Genomic DNA, 21,347 nt, shown 5'->3' on the forward strand with positions numbered 1-21,347 from the left:
GAGGTAAACCTCGCAGCCGCACTATGAACCAATTGTTGGGAGAAGGTGGATAGCAAGACGGAGAGATTATGAACGGAGGTGCAGTAAAAGGAATGTGTCATCGAGATCAAGTCTTCAGAATTTTTTTCCTGATGACTGATCTCTTTTCTCTGTGTTTCCTATTAATAATAATAATAATAATAATAATAATAATAATAATAATAATAATAATAATAATAATAATAATAATTATAACCCACAATCATATAGTAAAAATATTACTATGTAATATATTTACATATTAATATATTTACTGTATAATTGTGGATTTTTTTTACACAGATTGTTTTTCACAAGGTTGTGAATTTCTTAGCAATATACTAATAATAATGATGTGAGGGGAGTAGACCTCTTTTAAGCAAGCTTTGTTAAAAAGAACTGTAAAAGAACTTTTATAAAATCAACTCCACTGATGCTGCCATTCTTTTGAACAGAATAATAATAATAATAATAATAATAATAATAATAATAATAATAATAATAATAATAATAATAATAATAATAATAATAATAATAATCAGACTCAAAAGTAATTGAGACCAACGAAAAATAAAACAAAAATAAAACCTTAAATTCCTCATTCCCAAAAGTTCAGCTCGACCGAGTGATTAATTAATTTCTTACATGCCTTTAAATTTCACGTCCAAAAAACGCCTTTAAATTCCAAGTAAGAAAATTAAAAAAATTATTCTCTTGCTCTCAATAAAAGCGTCCATCTATCAACATCAGATATCAAGCAAAATGTGAAGCACGAAATAATCTAATCATCGTTCCTGATTCCTCGCGAAGACCGACATTCCGCGACCCTGAATCTCTCCCAACGACTTTGACACCTTGACCCGGGGTGAAATCACTTTCGGGACTCAATTCTTCAACCTGACTGCCGGATCTTTAAATAGATTGCTTTAATTTCCAATTACCAGACAATGATTTCATAGGTGACATTTCCTCTCGTGTTTTATAGTCTCGTCATAAATTCCTCTGTCAGGTTTAACCTACTTCGTCATTACCTTTATCTTGGGAGAGACTTTATCTTGAGAAAGACCGGGAAATGATTTGGAATTCAGAGCTCTCCCGATTCTTATCGGATGACGAGCTAATGAGGCCTCGTCCTGAATGCAAGAAGGTTATCCTTGAAATACTTCCTTTCGATGTTTCTTCATTGGCTTTATCTGGAGCGTCATATGTCATGAAAGGAGAGGTAAAATCTCTCTCTCTCTCTCTCTCTCTCTCTCTCTCTCTCTCTCTCTCTCTCTCTCTCTCTCCACAATGGCGAGGACACTGTATCGATGTCAGGATTCTCCGAAGGCTGCTCCAAATTTCCAAATCATTACGAGCTGGAAATTCACGTTTGGGGAATGAAATTACTCTCAGTAAATATTCAGCTACAAATCCCCATTTGTCGCAATCACGAAGCCGCATTGTAATGGAAGTTCTCAGAAGACGACCTAAAAATTTCTTATTTTTTTTTAAATAAAATTTCAAGTGCCTCCTTCAGCTCTATTAACAATATCCTACGCAACTTTGTTTTTATCCTACGCGTCTGCTTTTAATCCTACGCGACTTACGCAACATTTTTTTTCATCCTACCCGTCTGCTTTTAATCCTACGCGACTTATTTTTTTAAGTGAAATTTCAAGTGCTCCCTTCAATTCTATCATCAATATCTACGCAACATTTTTTTTTTATCCTACGAGTCTGTTTTTAATCCTACGCGACTTCTTTTTTTTTTTTTTTTATGAAGTGCTCCTTTCTTTTCTATCATCAATATCCTACGCGACATTTTTTTATCCTACGAGTCTGTTTTTAATCCTACGCGACTTCTTTTTTTTTTTTTTTTTAATCCTACGCAACATTTTTTTAACTTGTCATACCTGAGTGTAACTCACACCTTAAGATGTCAAGGGAATAGCTTTTTCAAAACATGATTTGCTTCCGACCCACTATTGGCAAGCTGACTGATTGATCTTATATATATAAAAAAAACTGGTTTCACAACTCCTTCACTAACCAATCCAGCGAGAAAATTATCTTCGCATCTTGCAGTCATCAAGGATGTGTGGTTTTGCTATTTGACACCCTAAAGCAATTTCCACCGTCATAAATGCACTTTTGCATGCCACTCTATACATATAATCATCTATTCAGTTCTGCGTTGTACAATTGCCACTTGGTTTAATTGGGGTAAACGCTTTTATTGGCTGGGAGTAGCTTAAACTCCGTTGTAAAGCTCAGTGTATTCAACTAACATTTCAAAAAAAATAAAACAAATAAAAAAGCTTGAAAGTTGTTGTACTTCGCTATTCATTTCGTAAATATGTGAACAACGAGAGAGAGATGTTAGAAAAACAACAGATTCAAAGCTACTTTTTGCGAGAAAAACCCCAGGAACTGCGAAACGCGTTTTCTTTGTAGAGAATCAGTAGTTATGTTTTTATTTATCTTGACAGAATTCTTCTCGTTAAAGTTTTTGGTGAAACACTCGAGAGAAAGTGATTTAACACTACGAACCACTATTCTGCCCTAATATGAAAAACTGCACTATCTGCAAAATTTTCGAAATTGAGATATGCCACCTGCTGGGCTCGTGAAACACTAATACACAAGTTACTGCCGTTTCGGAACGATTCTTCAATGCTTTCCACGAGTATTTAAGGGGTCCCACTTGCAATATCTGCAAAATCAGCAGTAACGCCAGGGCAAAAAACTGCAGTATCGACCATTTTTCTCAGTTTTGTATTTTTGCAGATACTGCAGTCTTCCATTTTAGGGCAGCATGATCTTCTAGGACTTTTGCAGCAGTGGTAAAGCACGCGTTTGTGCACGCAAAACTCATCCAAACTACGCCGCAAGAAATTTACAGAAAACAAGTGAACTGACCTGAGGTTTCAAGACCCAAGATTTGAAGGGACGAAACCAAAGTGGGTAACAATATAACCTGTGAACACAAAAGACTTGGATGCTGCCTTTCCACCAACTTAGTACTGCATTCTCTGCAAGTGACAAAACCACATTAAATACCGAATCCATCCTGCCATCTACGATTTGCTTAATATCATACGTGTTCAGCGTCTCTACTACTCTTAACATTTCAAGCCTTCTTCTCCACATTTGTATATGTTAAACTGATGATTTGAAAAAATTCTACCTTTTTATTAAATTCACCTTCAGAATGGCACTTCAATTAGTTTGTGGAGTGTACAGTAGAATTTAGGCCAACGGCCAAGTGTTGGGACCTATGAGGTCATTCGGCGCTGAAACGGAAATTGGGAGCTGAAAGGTTTGAAAGGTGTAACAGGAGGAAAACTTCGCAGTTGCACTATGAAACAAATGTGAAGAGAGGTTGGATAGCAAGATGGAAGAAAGAGAATATGAATGGGAGGTACAGTAAAAGGGAATGAAAACTAGGGGACTGAAGACCCGCTGCAATGAACCTAAGTACAGTGCACCGCGTGAGGTTCAATTAGCTTGTGTATAAATGTACGGTTTAAGCGACGGAGAAATGTAGTGTATTAAAACAGCCTTATAAGACCAGGATAAAGGCCCACCATTATAATGACAAAAAAAAAAAAAAAAGAATTACGCTATCTTTTCTCAGTATATACGTAAAAAATAACATTTCTGAAATATCCACATAAACACACAAACACACACATCATTTGTACTGATATGGAAGCCAATGATTATGCAATAAAAAACCACACCCAATTTTTAGTTTTCTGTAACAGAAAACTATTTGCTGACTTTGTCTGTCCGTCCGCACATTTTTCCGTCCGCCCTCAAATCTTAAAACTAGTGAGGCTAGAGGGCTGTAAATTGGTACGTTGCTCATCCACCCTCCACTCATCAACCATACCAAATTGCTGCCCTCTAGCCTCAGTAATTTTTATTTTATTTAAGGTTAAAGTTAGCCATAATCGTGCTTCTGGCAACGATATAGGATAGGCCACCACCGGCCCGTGGTTAAAGTTTCATGGGTCGCGGCTCATACAGCATTAAATCTAGAACGCGAAAAGATATTTCTTTTTTCGGTGGCCTTGATTATACGCTTTGGCGTCTGTACAGAAAACTCGATTGCGCCGAAGATGGACTCCTCTCGATAATCACCTTACAAATAAAATTAAGAATGTTAAAAGTAACCCATTTAACCATTTAATTTACTATGGTTTTTATGCCTTCATAGCTTTAAAATAATAACGTATAAGTGTCGCATTACGAGCAATTTAGCATCCACATCATTACCTTACCCTCTCATTTAAGAATCAATTGGCTCGGCCACCATTACCATTACGTCATGATAACCCGTAATTTCTTATATCACTTCAACAGCGAAGGAAGAAGTGAATGCAAACAATTGCATAAGAATCAAATAAAAACAAGTATTGAACTGATTTAAATTAAACAGACTTAATGGATTATTTTCTACTAATAATCGTTAATTGTAGATACGCTTATTACCTTCGTCTGTCCGTCTCACTCCGTCTCTTTCAAATAATAGTCAGGGCTCAGCACAGTCTTCTTAAGACTACTTTTGTAAACAAAAGGGCCTTAATATTTATGTCGCCTTCATTAGACTGCCAGGTTATACAGTCATCAATATTTCGTCCTCTATAATTAGCCTGCGAAAGTAAACGGAAATTTCAAACGCTAGTTTCCTCACTATGTTGCTTACTTGGGAATTGTTTCTTTGTATGTTTTTTAGTTTTCTGTAAAAGAAAACTATTGTGCCGGCTTTGTCTGACCATCCGCACTTTCTTGTGTCCGCACTTTTTCTGTCCGGCCGCAGATCTTAAAAACTACTGAGGCTAGAGGGCTGCAAATTGGTATGTTGATCATCCACCCTCCAATCATCGAACAAATGAAATTGCAGCCCTCTAGCCTCAGTAGTTTTTATTTTATTTAAGGTTAAAGTTAGCCATAATCGTGCTTCTGGCAACGATATAGGATAGGCCACCACCGGGCCGTGGTTAAAGTTTCATGGGCAGCGGCTCATACAGCATTATGCCGAGACCATCGAAAGATAGATCTGTTTTTCGGTGGCCTTGATTATACGCTGTAGCGGCTGTACAGAAAACTATATTGCGCCGAAGAAAATTTCTTCGTTTACATTTCAATCACTGTCAAGAAGTAAGCTGGAAATTCTTTTTGACTGAACATGGCCTTCACATCTTTGTATAGAAAATAACAATAAAAATACGGGAACTTTACACTAAGTGCTAAAGAGGTTCAGTGCATGAATAGACACGAGTTTCTAATACTTCTCTTGAGGTGCTCTGACAATCTGTGAAGTTTTTTTTTTACTTGATTAATTCCTATTTCATTACTATTTATATAATATACTTTCTCGTTCATCTTCGTGCTACCTTTTAGAAAATTAACATTTTGAAAAATGTTTCCATACATATACCACGTGGACTAAAAAATATACGAAAACATCTACACAACCGGTTCCTTAGGAGAGGCTAAGTCGATTTTGGCTCTAGAAAAACTTTATGAATTTGACAAATCTCCAAACATCTGAGATGAACTTAATTCTTTACCCTTCTATAAACATGGTGAGACAGCGGGAAATAAGAGCTTCTTTATTTAGGTCATCAAAAATCAAAAGGTTATATATCCGGAAGATGCCTCTAAAAATTTTTATTTTTTTTTTTTTTTTGTTCTTATACATCTCAGCTCCTTTCTTTTCTCCGATGACTGAAGTTTTATACAATCATAATCCGTCCTTTCAACCTCGCCATGACATCGGCTTAAAGGCAGTTCTTAAATGGTATATGAATCCTCCTTTTCTCCGTCGCATATATCCTAATAATCATTTCAACATATACAATATCTAAGAATGTTCCCTTGAGGTCAGGGTGAAAGTCCCTCTTCCACCTTGAATGCGTTGCAATGCCAGGGAGAACATAACGAGTCATTTTTCATGGTTAATCTGTAGACATCGAAAAGTCTAGGATTAACGCGGCTACGTGGATTTATCCCTCGCTGCCAAATTTTGGATACCTCCCTTTGATTCAGTTTCTCCTAATTTCTCTAAGATTCCATCTTTCAAGTAGTGATTATAGGGCTTCCTCTTTTTACAATAATTGTTTGCAATAAAAACCTGCGTGCAGACAAACACGCAAATATCTTACACACACACACACACACACACATATACATATATATATATATATATATATATATATATATATATATATATATACATACTATATATATTTTTATATATATATATATATATATATATATATATATACATACTGTATATATAGTTTTATATATATATAATTGTATTTATAAATGGACAGAGAGAAATATAGATAATATATGACAAAAAAACCATGTCTTGCCTTATTTTGTCCATTTTTTCTTTTGTAAATTTCTATCTCCATTTTCATCCACATCAAGTCCATTCAACAATTGTATATCACTTTTACGACTCCTGTCTATTTGCCTGTCCACAGATTTTGACAGATTTTGATAAACACTCCCATCCAGAAGCCGCCCTACATTCTCTGGAATGCCAATTTGCCAAAATGATTTGACTAACTCCAAAACTAATTCCCTTACGTGGTATTCTTCACATCGCCTATTTCCCTGGATGCCAAAGTGCCCTTTTAGAACTGGTAGACGTCCTTAAGATTACTATTCATCTTTGAAAGCATGCAATCACTTCACCGTTATGCCCAACAAGTGTGGACACCATATGGGGAGGTTGGGGGCAGGGGAACCATTCAAATTTCAGTGTTATTATCCCGGTAGTGCCCAAGCTGGCAGCTTCACAAGGATCTCGTTGCCCCAATGACAAATACTGTTTATTCAGGCTGTTGCTGAATTTCTCCATGCTCGTTGCAGAGCTGCAACATGTTCATCTAGATAAGAATAACGATGAAAGCACAGCAGTCTTACACCTTTGACCTGCACCAGTCATGCCGCTGATAAGTTCTTGTGGGGATGATTTAGGATAAACCTCATCCCCGGTATACGACAAAAACAGACTCGCTAAACAATGTATTACACTTTCTTGCACAAGCACCTGCGGTTGTCTATCTCAAACAGTAGCCTTTATGTGTGTGTATATATATATATATATATATATATATATATATATATATATATATATATATATATATATATATATATATATATATATATATATATATATATAAGTAACGCTTTTTTTTTAAGTGGAACAAAATTAAAGCCTTTTGATTATCCATTTATTTTTTCGAACATGGATGTATTGCCACAGGTTAATAGATTAATATATTAACAAAATTAATATAATGTTTATTCGGTTTAATAATGCGGCATAAGTAACGCCCTTTTAATTTTATATCTTATAATGTATATTTTCTATTATTTTCTTTTTAATTAATTTGCTAAATCTTCATTTTTTCAGATATTTTATACAACCATGAGATTAACAAAGGAACAGAGAGTAAAAGCAATTCAATTGTACAATCAAACAATAAAAATGGTGCTGAAACCGCAAGATTGAAATTTAACATCCTAAGGGTGCAAAGCCGAAATATCATTTGTATTGAACATTATTAAACCGAATACGCATTATATTAATTTTGTTAATATATCATATTAATCTGTTAACCTGTGGAAATACATTCATGTTCGAAAAGATAAAGGATAATCAAAAAGGCTTTAATTTTGTTCCACTTCAACAAAGGGCGTTACTTATGCCGCATCCTTTATACTCGTATATTAAACCATCCCAGTTTGAAAATATAGCAACTCTTACATTATCGTCCTAAAAATAAATCTCTGTTGTTCAGGATTCCTTGTCATGTATAACTCCTTGAAAAGTAAGTACTGTACACACTTATTAATCTTACAAAAAAGGAAAGGTATTTGAACGGAGTACTCAAAATCAACAGTAAGTTACCGGCACAGCGTGATGAGATAAAACCCAGACGCTGCTGTTCCCCATTCCTTTGTTCTTTTGAGCTGTGAGCTCCATCCTCGCTCTGTCAGACAAGTACAGCACCTTGGCTGCCTTTTTTGGAAGAAGGTGAAAACAGTGAGGTCCACATAACCTTCTCTGGACTTTATGAAGCTTTGAGAATCGGTTCCACGGTGGTAGTTTCAACGCAATATCTATCTATCTATCTATCTATATATATAATATATATATATTTATATATATGTGTATATATATATATATATATATATATATATATATATATATATAATATATATATATATATATATATATATATATATATATATATATATATGAAAATTATCATTCCGATCATCCAGAATTAATTTTATTAATTTTTCTTTTACTATTTCTGTGCAAATTTTGTGACTCATTTTGTATCTTTTTATAAAGGTTTACCACTTGAGTGAAAATCACCTCGAAGAATCCTCCCAAATGATGAATTACATATTAGAAATATGAAAATAATAAGCCCAGCTGCATACTATTGACCTTACACAAATTAATCCTTTCGTTTCTCATTTGCACTCTTATGTTTAACAAAATAAGTAAAAAAAAAAAAAAAATAATAGTCAAGAAAATAAGATTATATAAGAATATACATATCGTGAGAAACTACATCTCCAAAAATCTAACAGCTTTTCATTTTCATTTATAGATGTACGTTCCAGAATATGAATGAAAAAAATAAGTCAGGAAAACGGGACTATTCAGGAAAATATTTGCTAAGAAAAAATTCTGATGTAAGTTTGAGAAAAAAAAAAAAATGTCAAGAAAATGGGACTTTTCAGGAAAAATATTTGCAAAGAATAAATTCTATCTCCAACAACCTGACAGCTTAAAAAAAAAAAAAAAAAAAAACTAGATAGGAAAACTGTCCGCATCAGTTCCTATAAGTTCAGACGAGGATCTTCAATCAAGATGGAATCTCGGTAATTGGTTGCAATAATTGAAGCAATGCACTAAGGCATGCTCAGCCGATAACACCTCATCACAGTGAACACATTCAAGCGCAGAGTTGCCTCATAAAATACCAGTGTACCAGCTCTCAGCCAGATTAAAGTAATTAAATCTTAGCTCCTCAATCTCTCACAAACTGACTGACTTTTTTCTTTCAATGAATTAACAAAAAATTAAGAGATGGCAGAGGTAGAGATGACAGTGGTGCGAAACGTGATAATGTTGAATTTAAATGGCACATTCAGAATACAGACATTTAATAGGGTACATCATATAAAAATTTCAAATTTTCTGAAAATTGCAATTGTCTCCAAAAGAGATGACAGTGTTATTATTCATAGTTATCATACAAAATATCCACAGACACAGGATTCCGATCTATAAAAATAGGACCTTCAATTTTGGATTAACAAAAAAAAAAAAGGTTAATTAGGAAACAGGAGGAGTTACAAAAGTGAAAATGAAGGTTAGATATTAAAACTAAATATCAAACTGCCTTTTTATTCAATAAATATAAAGTACAATTTTGTAGAATTTTACAGCAGACATTTACAAGGTCAATAAATAGCACCTCTAAGTACATGGAAATGTACAAAACGTAAATAACTATATCAAATAAATAATTTAAATGATTGAATTTTATTAAATTAAACAGAAAAAAAACGAGAGAGTATTCTACCCTGATGAAAACCCACAGCCTCTGAATTTACCTAAGCAAAAACAGCCTTCAAATATGAGCTCATCAAAAAAATACCGATATTTAAATATCGAAAGAGTTCACGCAGTAGGGCCGAAGGTTACCCGAGGGCAGCATCCTTTACACTGAGGCTAATCCTTCTGCTTCTGCAGCAGGAGCAGCAAAGGCGGCTTTAGTAGCAGCAGCAGAAGCATCCTCCTGCAGAGCCTTTTCGATCTGAGCGACGGCGTGGGGGGGAAGAGGTGGCGAAGTTGGGGTCAAGTCTGACACGACGCGGTAGCCATTTTCGTCGGCTTCGAAGCGGAAGAGAGCGGGAGTGCCGTCGGGGAAGGTGAATCTGACACGGAGAAGAGAAAAAATAACGTGGGAAGAATAGCTTGGAATGGAAGATAAAATTTGGGCCAAAGGCCAAGCGCTGGGACGTATGAGGTCATTCAGCGCTGAAAGGGAAATTGAGAGTAAAAAGGAAAACATGGGAGTTGCACTATTAAACAACTGTTAGGATAGGGTGGGAAGTAGGATGGAAAAAACAAAATATGAACGGAGATACAGTAAAAGGAATGAAAGGGGTTACAGACAGGAGCCTAAGGGACGCAATAAAGAACCTTAAGTAATGCTTACAGCGCACCGCGCGAGGTGCACTGGCGGCGCTACCTACCTACGGGGGAATGGAAAATGAATTGAAATGCAAAACAAGGCTACGGTATGTCATTCAGACAACAATAAATAACGAAATCACGTGACACTTACGACCAAGCGCCTGCGGTACAACGGCTCCATCGGGATCCTTCGGGACTCCTTGCTCTTCGCGTTCAATGCCATTTCTGGTTTCGAAGTTGAACCTGTAGGTCCCAGAGGCATCTGGGCCCTCTCAGTTATCGACCAGGATGGGTATCACTGGACGGACTGGGCCACTGGGTACGGTGGGCGTTTTAGTCGCGGTGGGCACCAGGCCTTGAGGGGCAGCGCTGATGGCGCCACGAAAATCAACTTCAGAAGAGGATTCGACGATAAAGGAAGAAATGGTAATAGTAATTGTATTGTAATTAATACAGAGAAAGAACATGGAGTTGTTCTGCATTGTAATTAATACGAGTACATAACAAGAATATGCATTTGCGCTGACGTATAATGTGAGCAATTCTCTTGAGTCGCTTAATTACATATGGCGCACTCACAAACATTGTTATAATTGATAGATATCAGTCTATGGACTCTTTTAAAGTCATCGACAACTGAGATCTGTGGAGTAGTTTCCCAGAGGAAGATGCAATGCATCACTACCCCAAAATAATTTACCTAGTATTTTACTAATTTATTTATATTTCTTATCTTTTTATTTATAAATTTATATTTTTTCCAATAATTTATCTCCTCTTTATGTATATCCCATTACCTTCTGTAACTTTTTTCAAATGAACACCATACTCTCTGGTAGCTTGAATTTCAAGTCAATGGCCCCTCTGGGCTTGTAGCATAAGAACAGGGATTTCTCTCTCTCTCTCTCTCTCTCTCTCTCTCTCTCTATCTATATCTCTCTCTCTCTCTATATATATATATATATATATATTTATAATATATATATATATATATATATATATATATATATATATATATATATATATATATATATATATACATTATAATATAATATAATAATAATAATAATAATAATAATAATAATAATAATAATAATAATAATAATAATGACGACAAGATGGATCAGACAACACTGAATGATGAGACTCGAAACTGGATGGGCTTATATACAGAGTATTATCCTGCATACTGCTCATCATACTTCAATCAAGTCTACCTCCTACCTCTCCTGACCAGGCCTCCTCCACTAGGCCTCATGTTACCTCCAACCTTCGAGCATGACACCTCCTCCCGCAAATTTAGGAGCTACGTCTCCCGGTCGCTCCCAACTTCCCCCTCCCCTGAGGTGCAGTCTCTCCTGATTGAGGAAACAGCAAACACGTAAAAATGCGCCGAAGTTTCTTTGGCGCAATCTAGTTTTCTCTACAGCCGCTACAGCGTATAATCAAGGCCACCGAAAATAGATCTATCTTTCGGTGGTCTCGGTATAATGCTGTATGACCCGCGGCCCATGAAACTTTAACAACGGCCCGGTAGCCTATCTATATCGTTGCTACCTTCAACCTTAAATAAAAGAATAAAAACTACTGAAGCTAGAAGTTACAATTTGGTAGGTTTGATGATTGGAGGGTGGATTATCAGCATACCAATTTGCAGCCGTCTAGCCTCAGTAGTTTTTAAGACCTGAGGGCGGACAGAAAAAAGTGCGGACGGACAGTCAAAGCCGGCACAATAGTTTTCTTTTACAGAAAAATAAAACGTAAAGCCTCGATATTCAAAGAAGAATGTATATCAAAACGGTAATATCTTATTTCTATTCAAAACCCAGTTTAAAGTAATATTTATTTCCATCCATTCAGTTTACAGGAGCAAAACCTTTTGTTCTTACTTGTTCTTTACTGACTCGTTGTGCAGTTAAAAATAGCGTCGCAACGTACAAGGTCATCAACGCCAAACTTTACTTAGTCACGTTTTAGTTAGACTTATTTCAGTAAGGCACAAATATAGCCAAGGTAAAAAAATTCTAAAAAATGAAAAGAGAGCATGTTGCAATGCAAGAATTGGTCTTGCTACCTTCGAGGAGGACGTATCGCTTAATCAAATTCAATTTATTACAACCTTGACTATGCAGGCTGATTAAAGCGGTGAAAGATTAATGGCAAACACATTAATTAAATTACTTTTTTCATTTTCCAGGCCACTGAAGACGACCTTTGCAAATATGAATGACTGGGAAGATTCGCTCAGCAAATGGCGATTGTTGCGAGGATGAAAAAATGGTGTAGCTTTAACAAACGGTTACAGGGCTTATGAAAATTCAAGACAACGACATTGAAATAAAAGAATGAATTACAGAGAAATAGGAGATACACCAGTTAGGTATAAAATACTTAAAAATCCCCATGATTTCCGAGAACAGAAAAAAAAGAGGAAAACGATGAACTTGTCTGTCATGTATTTTTTAAATATATAAGGATGTACCATAATGAGTTTGGACAGAAATTTATATAATCATTAATTATAACAGACTTTTAAAATTCAACAATATATTTATAACCATGATTTGCAAGAAGCTATCGAAACTTCTAAGGAAAACCAGATTTAAGAAATATATATATATATATATATATACATATATATATATATATATATATATATATATATATATAGTATATATATATATATATATATATATATATATATATATATATATATATATATATATATATATATATATATATATATATATATATATATGTTCAGCTGCACTGTTACCAATGATGAAATGGAATAAAGTTGGCAGACTATGACAAGCCGAACTGCTTCCGTTCGGAACAAATCATGATGTATATTTCATCACAAATAGGTCTAAAATATTGTTTCTTGAGGCGGGATGTATCCAATTTTAAGTTTAAAAATAATTACAAATTTGAATCAACATCAGTATTTACAGAAACAATCATTTTTTTTTTTGTCTGCTCGTTATACTAATAACTTTCCGCCTGTAAATTTAACATAAGCTGGGTCAGGAAATGAGGCTAGAAACCTTAGTCCAAAATCTATGCCCATAAAAGGGTGGAAGCATCTCTTGGAAACCGAAAATGAATGTAAAATCTTTTAAAAAACTCGGAGCAGACCTTATTGCCAATCAGCTAATAGTGCTTCCTTCAGTCTATATTTATCCAGTCACCACTACACTTAGAGAACATTCGTTCGCGAACTTGAAGAAGTATTTGTCTGACATAAAAGAAAATGATCAGTCATCTCGCATTAGTCGACTCATAATCATATCTAGAAAAAAATGTGGAAGCTTTCAATCTTTGGGTTTTGCAATGAATATAGAATTTAAGCCAAAGGCCAAGCACTGGCAGGTCATTCAGCGCTGAAATGGAAATTGACCAGTTAAACGGTCTGAAATGTGTAACGGGAGGAAAACCTCAAAGCAGTTGCGCTATGAATCAATTTTTAGGGAAGGGGGGGGGAGTAAGATGGAAGAGAGAATATGAAACGAGGTACAGTAAAAGGAACGAAATGGGTCGCAGCTATGAGCCGAAGGTAAGCTACAGAGAACCTTAAGTAATGCCTACAGAGCAACGCATGAGGCGCACTGATGGCACTGCCCCCCCGAAAGGTTCAATATTTAGGGGGCAGTTTTTAGGCAGGGGGAAATTGGGAAAGGGGGAACACCAGGGAACACTCAGGGGAGGACAGACCTACGTGAAAAGTTTGTTGGAGGACGATGATAAGAAAGAGCGATCATGTATATAAATCAACCAGTGTCGAACCAGCATTCGGTGTCATCTGTAATTTCAACTCGTCATGTACTCGGTAATCAAGTTATTACAAGAGGTTCATTTTTTTAACGACTGTAATAAATTTTCATTTTTTTTTAATGACTGTTAAATTTTATAAGTTAGATTTATAGTGGCATCGACAAAGACAAAGTCAGTTTCAATCAATTTTAGGAAATATTTATCATGCCTCATTTTCGCCTTGTTATTGAGAACGTACACACAAAATGTACCGCAAGAAATATAAAAATGTACATATTTAGCACATTCAGTATATAACCAATGTATAAATTTTGTAATTTCACTATATAAACTATTTATATATTTTTTACATTCACTATATAACCAATGTATTTTTTACATTCACTATACAACCAATGTACACATTTTGCACATTCACTATATAAACTATGTACTTATTTTGAACAGTCACCATATAACTAATGTACAAATTTTGTAAATTCACTACATAAACAAATTACAAATTTTGTACATTCACTACATAAACAAAGTAGGCCTACATATTTTTTTACATTCACTATATAAACCAAAGTACATATTTTGCACATTCACTATACTAATGTACATATTTTGAACATTCACCATATAACTAACGTACATATTTTGTACATCCACTACATAAAAATTCATACTTGATTTGTACACCATAAGTTACGTACAAGAATTCAAACACTTGCGTATAAATTTATGCCCTTTATCAAACTGATACACGTTATCACTACTTACCAAAGCGACCACCTAACCCCCTTTTTTTTTCTAGATACTTCTTGTAGTTTCCTTCGTGGGCGCCATCAGGGCCGCCCCGCAAGGCCTGGTGCCCATCGCGTCTAAAACGCCCACCGTCCCCAGTGGCTCAATCCGCCCCGTGATACCCATCCTGGTCGATACCCGAGAGGGGCCCAGACGCCTCTGGGGCTACAGGTTCAACTTCGGAACCGGAAATGGCATTGAACTCGAAGAGCAAGGAATCCCGAAGGATCCCGATGGAGCCGTTGTACCGCAGGGGGCTTGGTCGTAAGTGTCACGTGATGCCGTTGTTTATTATTATATGTATGACTTATCACAGCCTTCTTTTGAAATTCAATTCATTTTTCCAATCCCCCGTAGGTAGTGCCGCCAGTGCACCTCGCGCGGTGCACTGTAGGCATTATTTAATGTTCCTTTCCACGTTCCTTAGGTCCCTATCTGCAACCCCTTCCATTCCTTCTACTGTACCTCCGTTCATATTCTCTTCCATCTTACTTTCCACCCTCTCCTAACAATTGTTTAATAGTGCAGCTGCGAGGTTTTCCTCCTGTTGCACCTTTCAAGTCTTTTTACCCTCAATTTCCCATTCAGCGCTGAATGACCTCATAGGGCCAAGCGCTTGGCCTTTGGCCTAAATTTTATCTTCCATTCCATTCCATTCTTCCATTCACATTCTTCTTCTTCTCCGTGTCAGATTCACCTTCCCCGACGGCACTCCCGCTCTCTTCCGCTTCGTAGCCGACGAAAATTTGGTCCCAACTTCGCCACCTCTTCCCCCCCAACGCCGTCGCTCAGATCGAAAAGGATCGGCAGGAGGATGCTGCTGCTAAAGACGCTTCTTCTGCTGCTGCAGAAGTGGAAGGTTTCGTCTCAGAGTAAAAGGTATCCAACTCATACTCAAAGGAACGCGGGTATTTATTTCGACTAATGGAACTCTCTTAAGGTATAAAGACCTTTAGCCTATACGAGTATAATCATTTCATTTCCCTTAGATACTGCAATGAATATGACCAAGGATATGATGCTGCTTAACAGCCCTAGTGAATGGGGTTTCAGGAGAAAAACATTCATGTACAGGATATGGGATTTAATATTAAAATGAAACTGCAACCTTAGAAATTTCGTTATTTACCATACTTTAGTTTAACCCTGGAGATAAAACCCTGGAAATAATTGTCCGCTATAGGAACTGTAACCTTAAAGCGTTTGTTCAATGTCATACAGTTTTGCAGTGTAAAATAATTTATACAATGCTGTAAAAATAATTTATTAAAAATAAATAAAAATTAATTATATATTGAATGAATTACGTTTTTTACTTCAATACATGTATTAACCACCACATTGCTTAATTGCAGTATCTGCAAAATTTTCGACATTAAGATATGCCACCTATTGGGCTCATTAAACACTAATACACAAGTTACTGTAGTTTCAGAATGATTCTTCAATGCTTTACATAGGGGGTCCCATTTGCAGTAGCTGCAAAATCAGTAGTAAGGTCAGGGAAAACTGCAGTATCTGCTATTTTTCTCAGTTTTGTATTTTTGCAGATACTTCAGTCTTCCATTTTAGGGCAGATATGTTCTCTGAACGAGCACTTATTATTTGGACATCTGACTAACTTGCATCTAGAATCACTGAGGTCCTTTGTAACCATTCAAATACTGTAACATGGTACTCTAATAGTCTTGCACTTCTCTTTTCTTCAATATTAATCTAAATTGACAACTCTGTCATGAATACAGGCGTATATTTTCAAAGTTCTAAGAAGGTCAATGGTATACCATACAGAATCCGTAAAGGTTTTCCTATATGTTCAAGTTTTAAAACAGTCTGAAATATGAAGCTGCCTTACTAAAAGCGTTACTAGACTTGGACACTGACGAAGATAGAACCCTCAAATGACTAGAACATGGACAACTGTCATTTTTAAAATGTTAACCTTATTACATCCGAAGGCTAATTTCTAGTCTTTTTACCTTCTTCTGCCAGGGCATGACAAGGCACAGAGCAGCAATTTAAAAAAAATATAAAGTTTTTCTTTTACTGTTATTATGCCAACCGAGAAATAAAACAAAATATTAACTGAGAAACAAGACGAAGAGGTAATCAATTCGGTAAGCAATTTCTCAAAGAACAAAATAAACATTTGTGAATAAAAAGGAATGTAACCATCGTCTTCAAATCGCTACAATATAATTTGCGGCAAAAGGGAAAGTTTGATAAAACTGGAAGTTTTTATTTACTTTTTTCTTCATATGAGAATTCTACTATGGAATCTTAATAATTATTTTTTCCGTAATACATGCATGGATATCACGCATAAGAGCTTCAAGCAAATCTTACTTTGGTCTGAGATCGCTATATTTTGTAACTCGAGTCAACGACCATCTACGCCAGTAATATCCTCTAATTGTCCTTTCTAATCTGAAGAGAGAGAGAGAGAGAGAGAGAGAGAGAGAGAGAGAGAGAGAGAGAGAGAGAGAGAGAGAGAGAGAGAGAGATTAGATTCGACACGGAAACCATTCTCATCAGCCACGAGGCTGAAGAGCCCTAATGAGCCAAGCCACAGGGAAGGTGAACCCTGTAGATACACAAACATATAAATATTAAGCCGAATCGCCTACACTAGAAAAGGAGATGGGAGAGGGTTAGAAACTGAACTGAGTAAGGAACAGCTGCAAATAAAAATGTGATTGTGCAAATATTAAAGAGCTGCAAAAGGAAGAAGCAGAAATTAAATAAAGATACGACTGAATGTTGGAGCTTGAACATCAGAGGCGCTATAATGAAAGTGTTCACTTCAGCAAAAGATTTCTGAGCCATACACTAAATAAAGCCTTTGAAAAATCTGTCTCGAGATTGCTTCAAGATTAAAAGCACTCATATTTAGTGACTGCTACACCAGGGAAAGCAAGATTGGGGCTCTTCAAGAATAAATTAACATGAACTTACTTTTGAGGAGAGGACCTGTAAAGTTTTTTTTTTTTTTTTTGATGGAGAGGGGTCGAGAATCCAAAAACTCAACCAGTAACCAGTGCCAATGTGAACCGGAGCATGTTGTCGGTGCTACCAAAGTGTACGTCTACAAGGAATAGGAATGGAATGGAAGATAGAATTTAGACCAAAGGCCAAGCACTGGGACCTATGAGGTCGTTCAGCGCTGGAAAGGAAATTGAGAGTAGGTAGGTCTGAAAGGTGTAACAGGAGGAAAACCTTGCAGCTGCACCATAAAACAACTGTTATGAAATTGTGGAGAGAGTGATGGAAGAAAGAGAATATGAACGGAGTTGCAGTAACATGAATGAAGGGGTTGCAGCTGGGGACCGAAGAGACGCTGCTAAGAACCCGAGGTAATGCCTACAGTGCACCAAGTGAGGTGCACTGACGGCATTACTCCCCTATGGGGATACGTCTACACGGGAACAAAATGAATACAAGTTTTGCGAACTTCCCAAACAGATCCCTAGCGTCTTTCGAGTTATCCGTTTCTTGACAGCTAACCTTTTGGTTTCAAAACCGAGTGTTACACCCAGGGGCATCTGGTCTTTCTCCAAGGTCAAATAAGACAGTGATCATAGTAATCAAACAAGTAAAAAATGCGCAGAAGTTTCTTCGGCAAAATCGAGTTTTCTGTACAGCCGCTACAGCGTACTATCAAGACCACCGAAAATAGATCTATCTTTCGGTGGTCTCGGTATAATGCTATATGAGCCGCGGCCTATAAATCTTTAACCACGGCCTGGTGGTGGCCCTTCACGTTGCCAGAAGCACGATTATGGCTAACTTTCACCTTAAATAAAATAAAAAAACTACTGAGACTAGAGGGCTGCAATTTGGTATGTCGGATGATTGGAGGGTGGATGATCAACATAACAATTTGCAGCCCTCTAGCCTCAGTAGTTTTTAAGATCTGAGGGCGGACAGATAAAGTGCAGACAGTAAAAAGTGCGGACAGAATAAAGTGCGGACAGAATAAAGTGCGGACGGACAGACAAAGCTAGCACAATAGTCTTCTTTTACAGAAAACTAAAACTAAACAAAACTTAAATTCCACACGAAATAAAAAAAAAAATTGAAGATCGTGAAGTTCCTTTACCTACGTCGCGACAGGAAGATACACACACACTGCACTATCTATATGGGCATCAAAACCTGTTTCTCGTGCATTTGCTGTCAGAAGAGAGCATGGAAGAGCCGTGTCTGACACGAAAGGCTTCGTTCCCTATATTCCTGTCATCTTTTCTACTTAAATGTTTCAAAATCTCACTGAAACTCTTATTCAACTCTTCTTGCCGCAATGTTCCTGTGTGGAAATTGGTGCATTTGCCGTATTAAATGGATATTCTCAATCTCTCTCTCTCTCTCTCTCTTTATACACACACATATATGTATATAAACAAATATACGTGTCTGCAACTCGAGGATACCAGTAAATATATCTATACATTATATATATATATATATATATATATATATATATATATATATATATATATATATATATATATATATATATACAACACATATGTGTACAGACATACTGTACATGTAATAAAGTGTATATATATATATATATATATATATATATATATATATATATATATATATATATATATATATATATATATATATATATATATATATATATATATATATATATAGTCTCGGTTGCTACTTGGAAATCTTAGCTTAATGATAAATAATATTGCCAAGACCAGGAAGAACATTCTTTATTGTACAAGCTTTTGAGGTATAAAACCTCATCATCAGGCTGAAAAAACTGACAAGGATGAGAATCAATAAAATTACAATAAAATGAATTGTCATAATAAATCTTCAGCAAAAAAATACTAACGAAATATATCAAAATGAACAAGTAAATACAAACTAAAAGGGTGAGACGTAAAATAACGAAAAATTAAAACACAAACATAAAAATATGAAAATAAAACTAAAGTGAAATGTAAACAAACTACCACTCACAAAGTAAAATATTTAACGACCTAATTGAGTACCTACTATGAAATTATGATAGCTAGTTGAATACCAGACGAGTTGTTGTTCAATTCCGGCTTCATCTTTTAATAGTCAGCGACTCTGAAATTAAAAGGTCCAGTCTATTTGAACAAAAGACAGTACCCGAAAATCCAGGTCAGTGAAAGGATGGTCCTGTGCTAAACTGTGTTCTCTAATGGCAGAAAAGGGTGGTTTGGAAAGGGGAAACCTAGTTCTCATAGAAAGACCTCTGTGTTCCAAAATTCTGTGTCTGAGCCAGCGGGAACTAGATCCCACGTATCGCAGACCGGTGTACAGTACTGCTAGTAAAGATGTAAAGTACATTAAATTGCCTTACCTTGGTCATAGTAGCTATATGGTCCGAAAAAAGTTACAAGAAATACTTAAGCATTGTTTCCCTCAAATCAGTTTCCGGTTTGTTTTCTGTAATCCTTTTACAATAAGATCTTTTGAGAGAGAAGCCTACTATGCCTGTGGACCTTAATTCCTGTGTCGTTTACTTGTTCACTTGTTCGCAGTGTGGTCTGCGACACGTGGGATCTAGTTCCGCTGGCTCCGACACAGAATTTTGGAACACAGAGGTCTTTCTATTTGAACTAGGTTTCCCCTTCCAAACCACCCTTTTCTGCCATTAGAGAACACAGTTTAGCACAGGACCATCCTTTCACTGACCTGGATTTTCGGGTACTGTCTTTTTATTCAAATAGACTGGACCTTTTAATTTCAGAGTCGCTGACTAAAAGATGAAGCCGGAATTGAACAACAACTCGTCTGGTATTTACTAGCTATCGTGTAATTTCATAGTAGGTACTCAATTAGGTCGTTAATTATTTTACTTTGTGAGTGGTAGTTTGTTTACATTTCACTTCAGTTTTATTTTTCATATTTTTATGTTTGTGTTTTTAATTTTCGTTATCTTACGTCTCACCCTTTTTAGTTTGTATTTACTTGTTCATTTGATATATTTCATTGGTATTTTTGCTGAAGATTTATTATGACAATTCATTTTATTGTAATTTTATTGATTCTCATCCTTGTCGGTTTTTTCAGCCTGATGATGAGGTTTTATACCTCGAAAGCTTGTACAATAAAGAATGTTCTTCCTGGTCTTGGCAATATTATTTATCATTATTATATATATATATATATATATATATATATATATATATATATATATATATATATATATATATATATATATATATATATATATATATATACATTCATATACATACATATATATATATAATATATTATATATATAAATTATATATATGATACATTCATATAGTGTGTGTGTGTGTGTTTATATATAAATTGCCTTAACGAGTTTGATGTGTTTGTGCCTTAACGATTTGATGAAAGCGCTTGGATGTAGCTAAAACTACAGGGATCGAAAACATTCTTTCACACGAAAAATGTCGGAGCTATCTGGATTTTGTCAAGTCCTGATCTGATCTTAAAGATAAATATCTGTTCCTTCCTTCGGTGCATCTGGCGTATTTTTGGTTTC

At 35.7% G+C, this 21,347-nt stretch overlaps 1 protein-coding gene across 1 annotated transcript; it reads left to right on the forward strand.

Annotated features, from left to right (window-relative positions):
• The first annotated feature begins 13,784 nt into the window (after positions 1-13,784).
• On the forward strand, positions 13,785-15,642 carry LOC136839048 (endocuticle structural glycoprotein ABD-4-like). Its single transcript, XM_067104711.1, has 3 exons — positions 13,785-13,808; positions 14,826-15,079; positions 15,507-15,642. The coding sequence occupies exons 1-3, from the start codon at positions 13,785-13,787 to the stop codon at positions 15,640-15,642; spliced, it is 414 nt and encodes a 137-aa protein (XP_066960812.1).
• Positions 15,643-21,347: the final 5,705 nt, after the last annotated feature.

Source organism: Macrobrachium rosenbergii, chromosome 5, assembly GCF_040412425.1.
Source record: "Macrobrachium rosenbergii isolate ZJJX-2024 chromosome 5, ASM4041242v1, whole genome shotgun sequence".
In the NCBI taxonomy this organism is placed as follows: Eukaryota; Metazoa; Arthropoda; class Malacostraca; order Decapoda; family Palaemonidae; genus Macrobrachium; species Macrobrachium rosenbergii.